General features: G+C 35.5%; 1 protein-coding gene across 2 annotated transcripts; it reads right to left on the minus strand.

Moving 5' to 3' along the window:
* Positions 1-2,754: 2,754 nt before the first annotated feature.
* LOC111286730 (axial regulator YABBY 1-like) lies at positions 2,755-5,733 on the minus strand. 2 transcript variants are annotated; one of them, XM_022876902.2, is made up of 7 exons: positions 5,378-5,733; positions 5,000-5,155; positions 4,727-4,844; positions 3,819-3,867; positions 3,585-3,660; positions 3,335-3,409; positions 2,755-3,236 (listed from the first exon to the last, which is right to left on the minus strand). In XM_022876902.2, exons 1-7 carry the CDS (start codon positions 5,468-5,470, stop codon positions 3,168-3,170), a joined length of 636 nt encoding a protein of 211 aa, XP_022732637.1. In that variant the 5' UTR covers positions 5,471-5,733; the 3' UTR covers positions 2,755-3,167. The 2 variants fall into 2 exon arrangements, with proteins under 2 accessions (XP_022732637.1, XP_022732628.1); XM_022876893.2 differs by having other exon boundaries at positions 5,363-5,619.
* Between the last annotated feature and the right edge of the window lie 1,163 nt (positions 5,734-6,896).

Raw genomic sequence — 6,896 nt, forward strand, 5'->3', positions numbered from 1 at the left:
GATTTATCTATTCCTTCATGGTTTTCTGCAATTGACATCTATATCTGCCCAGTTTCACACATTTGTCCTTAAGTTCTTTTCTCTTATGTATGTATGCATGTATGTATATGTTTGTGAATGGGTGGGTGTGTAATTTGCACATTGGACGCCCCTTTTGATTGTGGTTGGTGGTTGTAGTAATGCTGTGAGTATCGTCCATCAATATAGTCATTCATTTGAGGTTTTGTATGCAGGTCAACGATGCCATTTCATGCAAAGAACCTATGATAAAAATGTGTTTTAGAGACACTACTAAACTATAACTGGTGTAGTAGTTGTAAGTAGTTACTCCATAATGAAGGGTTAAAATTTAGTCAATTCTTACTTTTGGCCTTGTCTGAATGTCCATTTACGCTTGAGTGGTTTTTAATGAGATTGGACAAGAATGGTAACTCAACAAACGTGATTTTCAACTTGAGAGTGACACGAACCAGGGAAAATGAAAGATCAGCTGGTCCCATTTTTAGGTCTATCCGTGATAGAAGATGACAAGTCTAGCTGGAAATCATGCTTCCTTCAGGTTATATGGTTTTTTTTCCGTGCTTTGCTTCTGCCAAGCCAGCTCAATTGCTCGTATCCATTGGCCCATTAGAGATTCCATTTGCGAGACTGAGACTGAAGGGGCATTCTGGCCAGTGTTCTGTCAAATGGAAGCATCAAATGCTGCTAAACCCTTCCTCTTTCCCAAGCTTTTTTGGGTTTTGATTAAAAATCTCCAGTCTCGTCGCTTTTGCTGGCTTGCCTTAAGATTGTGATTAAGCTTGTCATGACATTGGAGTGTTTGGGTGATTAAGATTGTGATTAAGCTTGTCATGACATTTACCTCCATTTAGCAACCAAGTGTTTGGGTGACACAGTCCTATTGAATACTTGAAGTGTTCCCATGATTTCTTATTCACTTACACTAAGCAGAATTAAGTTGACTATAATCTGAACTACATGCAAATAGAAGAACGAAGATCATTACTCCGGGTCATTGTATGCTAGCATATTAACTGATAAAAGCAAACGTCAGACTTTCAGACATTCAAACGCTGATATCTATCGAAAGGCCTCATTCAATGTTGCTAATTAAGGACGGAATTGCTGGCCCAAGTTGCAGTGAAATTATTGTCTAATGTCCTTTCTGAGTTGAGAGAGACATTGAAAAGGCTGGATATAGGAACTACTGGCCTACTGGGGTTATGTTGGAGTTGAAAAGGCAGCTTTTTTCACTCCATTTCTTTTCTGCTTTTGTAGGGCAAGTGGGGAGGAGCGACTTGAAGGTTGAAAAGAAAAACCCCTTTACAAAGTTTACTTTGAGATTGTGGGGGTGCTCTCTTTGGAGAGCCATCGTCTAGCATCTTATTCCGAAATAACTCCATTTCTGTCAAGCATCGATAGGTTTTAAGGTAATAACATCATAATCAGTTCAACAAACACTTTAATGGACAAAAAATTCTCTTCACCCTATGAATCAAAATTTAAGCTGAACCTCATTTTTTTTTTTTTTTTGTTGGAATAGCTTGGTAATATATATAGGTTGTATTATACAATTCATGGGAAGAAAAGGAATTATTTATCATTTTTACAGGATTCAGTGTGTAGGACTGAAAAATAAGTGCAATCGTAATTATTCACAACACCAACACTACTTTGTTGGCATGATTGTGTTCCACATCCCCGGTATTTGAACAAAGGCTTGTAATCCCCTTCGGATTGTTGTGCCTGTGCGATTTTTTTTTTTTTGCTTGGACAACTGACTTCATATTCCACCACGGTTGCCTGCCTGCAAAAGCCCACTTAGTTGGAACAAGCAATTATAAAAGGGCTGGGCTGGCCTGTCAGACAGATGTTAAAATCCTAATGAAATTAAAGTTAAAATAGTTGTCATTAATATTGTGGAATTAAAGTTAAAAAATCAACCTAATTTATGTTGAACAGCCATTTTAATTAACACACATTTAGAATTTATGGGGGGAATTTAATGAATTTCATACCAGAAACGTCACCCAAGTTTTATCCCTTGCTACTACAGTGTGCCTATGAAACAGAGAATTGTTTAAATGTATCTTTGTTTTTTGGCCAAAGGTGTAATGTATCTTTAGACGCATCAAAACTTAGAAATCCTGATTGATATATGCATTTAATATATGGCATAAATCGAGTTTTATTTTTTTAGCTTTAGCTCGACTCAAGATAAAAATTAAGTTACTTGAATTCGTTCGATTAGATTCGATTAATATATAAAAATAAATTTGATTCTTATATTTAATAAAAATTTGATTATTTGTGTTCGAATTCAAGCTCAAGCTCGAATTGAGATATATTATTAATTAAAATAATAAAAATATATTTAAATATAAAAGTTAGATTAAGTTCGCGAACTATTTGAATCGAATATAAAAATACTGAAACTCGGTTCGATCGATGAATCAAGCTACTCGAGTTCGAATTTAATTCGATAATAATCAAATCGAATTTAAATTTTATTCGAATTGAATCTAAATAATTTACAAATACTAATATATCATTTATATCTTCAAACACGACTCAAGAGAAAGCCCTCCCACCACGCAACCAACCAAAAGTGGAAGAATTATTATAATATTATTATGTTATAAAATGGAAAATTTATTATATCTAAAAACTATATAAAGCAACTATTTTTCTCATAAGATAAGAGTGATGCATGAAAGAAGAAACTAATTAATTAAAATTGTCGAACAGAAAAGAGAGTTTAAACTAGTAGTAGTTGATTAGCAAGATTCACCAATCAGAAATGACATTAAGAGTAATGTTTTTTCAAGCAAAGGTAGACACAGGACATTATCTAAAACTAAAAATACACGCTTATTTTTTTTTTTTTTGTTCCTGAGAGTACATGCTTAAATATTAGTACTAGATTTCAAACTATGAACATTAAAAGGGGTCCAGCAGTTGCAGATGGGTTATGAAAGTAATTAATAGTACTAGTAGCCAAACTTGACCAGCATCTTGACCAGCAAGTTCATCTCCTACCAACTACAAAACATATGCTTGCTGCAACTGAGACTGCGCTTAGAGATAGAGATAGAGATGAGAGAGACCTAATGGCAGATTGCTAGAGAAGAACAAAGGAAAATATAGCAGTCTTGATTGCTCACTGCTTAGTAAGGAGAGACACCCACATTTGCTGAAGCAAAAAACCCATCTTTCAGAAGAGCGTCCTCTCCTTCCTACAAAGACTCAAAACGAAAGAAAACTTCCATCAGTTTAGTAATAGTAATGTCTATCAAATGTTTTTGGTCATGGGAGGAAAGGGTGCAAAAGTCACCTGCTGGCGCACGTTAGTCTTCTTTGCATTCTGATCAGGCATGATGCCAAAATGAATATGTGGGAAGTGAGCCCACTGACAAAAAGAAAACAAAATAGGATCAGTCAAAGGACCCCAGCAAAAGAGAAGAGCAAGAAAAAAGATAAAATTAAATGAAACCCTAACTTTATTTTGTGTGTGATATAATAACTAATTTGGTAAAGAAAGCAAAAATCATATATCTCCAAAAGATTTTTGCCTTGGATCTTACATTCTTTGCAGCTGCACTGAAGGCTTTTCTGTGAGTTATATCAGGATTTCCTGCCTTGATGCGTTGGATCTCGTCCCTGCAGCACAGATTCATTCACCACATCCAATTCACATGATTTACCAACTTTATATTTCAAGAAAACAAAAACCACACATGAATACGTATTTATGTATACAAAAAAATGTGTTTGACGTAAATTGCCAAAAAATCAAATTGCCTTAAATGATTGCTTACTTGATGAATCGGTTGTACGCGGAGGGGACTCTCTGTCGCTTCTCCGGAGCTGAACATGAACAGACACATATTAAAATCACTATACTGACTTTTACTGGAGTTCTGCCTCTTTCTTTTTTATCTTTTTCTCTACTGTCACTTCACCATCATTTCTAATTTTCACTATTCAATGTTTTCTTAAAGATTCTCTCACTATACTATTACTATCTGCATTTAATTTCCGGGGGAAGAAAATGCTTTATCATTCTTTACTGGCTAAATCTGCGATTGGGGGATTGAAGCACTGTTGCACTCAATGAAAGGCCCCATCTCTTAAGTGATATTTTCTTGCCTTTAAAACTTGGCTAGGCCTTTGATCAATTATTACCAAGAATTTAAAGGGACTATGATGTCATCTTGGTTTTCCGTGGCGATGGCGATATAGTGCTCAAGTTTTATAGAATTGTGGGCAGTTTTGCAACCATTAAAGAAACATTTTTTCTTGCTGCCAATTATAATGAAAAGATAAGAAATTTTTTTTTTTTTTTTTCTAAATCAGGGCGTCTGGTTTTGAAACAGAAGGCTGAAATGGCAGGCATTGGAGGGTTCTTATTATAGTGGTGAAAAAAGGAGGTTTCTCTTTCTTGTCTAACACCTTGTGAAATGACCTTCAAGATTGCAAGAAAGAGTGCAAATAATGGAAATGGTCTGATTTCATTGCCTTCTTTTGCAAGTGTTATGATCATTCCCTGCCTCTCCATTTTTCCTTTATAACCCTGGAAAACATACCGGATGTTGAACAGGAATATAAAGTGAAAGAATTTAGAGAATCTTTGAAAGAAAAAAACAAGTGCACAGTGGCTTTGACAAAAACAGTTTCAATAGTTTAGACAAACAATATTCAAAGAATAAGAGTTTTGGGCACTCACGTCTGTTGATTACTGGGGGCTTTGGAACCCCGTCAGCTGCTCCACGGGTGGATAAGGTGAAGTCAGTCGTGTTGGTTTGATTGACCAAAATGTTTGGAGAAGGATTTGAGATCTCTTCCTGGAATAAAGACATCAAATTAACCAGACTCAAAATACAAAATTCATTTCTGGATATGCTATACCAGTACGAATAACAAGTAGTACTAATGTTTAGCTGCTTAATCAGCAAAAAATATATATATGGTCCTCTAAAATTTGCTTATATCATTATACCAGAAGATTATATGAAGGAGAGAAGAAACTGTGAGCCAAATGAAACTGATTAGCTGAAGGCAGAAGCAACCCACGCATGTTCACTGGCAAGTGATTGGTGCAGTGTCCACATCGAACCGTTACAGTCTTGAACAAACTTGTGCAAGGAACACTGACCTATATAGCACAAAAAAGAATCCGCAAAAGACATCCCAAGTGAAAAACATCATCCTTATGAAGGGGACATATATAGCAAGAAGGTGATATAAAAAAGGAAAGAAAAAGAAAACCCTAAGCTATAAGACCCTAATTGGTGAACAAAAGGTTAAACCAAGAAAAGTGAAAGTGAGAGGGGAAAGCAGTGGATGAGCAATGAAGGCAAACATTGGTTAATGGTACCGCAAGAACAGTGTCGCAAATGTTGCAATGAACATAGCAGAGCTGCTCGGAGGGAGGGAGGTGGTCCAAAGACAAGGTAGAAGAGGAGGACATCTTCTTTGATTCCCCTTTCCTTTCTCTTTTAAAATTGATTGATGATTGCTCTCTTTTTGATTGATTGATGGATTGATAGAATGACAGCTTAACCACCACCTTGGATCTGCTTTTCTTGATTATGAGTTGTTAGAGAAAGAGACAGAGAATGAGGAAAGAAAGAGAGAGAAGATAGATGATCTACTTGGTCTACTAGATATAAGACGGCAGAAAAGGAACAGAGAAGGGGGAAAAACATAAAAGCGGAGAGAAATCTCCTTCCCTCTTTGCCTTCTGTGTATTAGTTTTGTTTGTAGCTAACATGTAAATTTGGGTATTAAGACATGCATGACATATACCAAATCATAGCATCATACATACATGTAAGACATACACACATCATGAGTTCATGAGATGTGTGGTTGGCATTCCCAAGGTAAAGTTTGTGTTTGTGCAAGTGAAAAGGAGAGAGAGAGAAAGGGCTGAGGCGGTAGATGTGGGGGAGAGAAGCAAGAAAGGGACGTGTGCATGGGGTGACATAGCTTTCACTTACTCACCCGTTGCTTTCAACAGCTAAGAGGCTGTGTTTGCATAGTGTTTGCTTCCTTTTCCTGATAAAACTATTATTTTATATTTTTTGCTTCAATTTCCGAACCCAAAAACCCTAACGCGCCTTTGTACCATCCGGGTAATAAACCCCTCAGCTCTGTCCCCTGTCAACTCCTCGCTTCCACCTCGTAAAGGCTCCCCGTCCCCATCTCCATCCATATCCATCATCTGAAATCATTCACTCATTCATCATAACATGAATCATCAAATTCATCATAGCACAATCATCAACCAGCATGCTTTTGCTTTCATAGTATTAAGTACATTACACTATATATACAAAACAAAAAAAGTTAAAAAAGACCATAATTTAATGTTATGTGTATTTATTTAGAGCTGAAAGGTTACTTTTGGTGAAATGACCACTCAATTTCTCTCGACTTACACGCAGACAGAAGCGTATTTAAGTCAGTCGAAGCCCATTTGCCAGTGGCCACAGACTTTGCTCCCAGATACAACCTTTGTCCTTTCCTAAATTTCTATTTCTTTCTGGCTTATGTTTGTTAATTTGGTTAGAACTTTTTCAAGCTCTCTTTTCTCACCCAGAAATCGGGCTTTTGTTATCTTTTCTGCCAACTACCTATCTTAACTTTGCTTTGATAATTACTAGTAATAACATATGAGATTATATTCAATATATTATCAATGTATAAATTTTATACGTTAATAAATCAAATGATAATATCTTATCAATAAATAAATATAAATCTTTAAAATAAATATACATAAATTAAAATTTTTTTAAAATTTTTCTCGTTAACGAGATCTTATTATTTGATTCACTTAATAAATAAAATCTATAAATTGATAATATATCAAACATAAGTTCGTAATATAC

Source organism: Durio zibethinus, chromosome 17 (genome assembly GCF_047325235.1).
Source record: "Durio zibethinus cultivar Kanyao isolate XHJ-2024 chromosome 17, ASM4732523v1, whole genome shotgun sequence".
Lineage (NCBI taxonomy): Eukaryota > Viridiplantae > Streptophyta > Magnoliopsida > Malvales > Malvaceae > Durio > Durio zibethinus.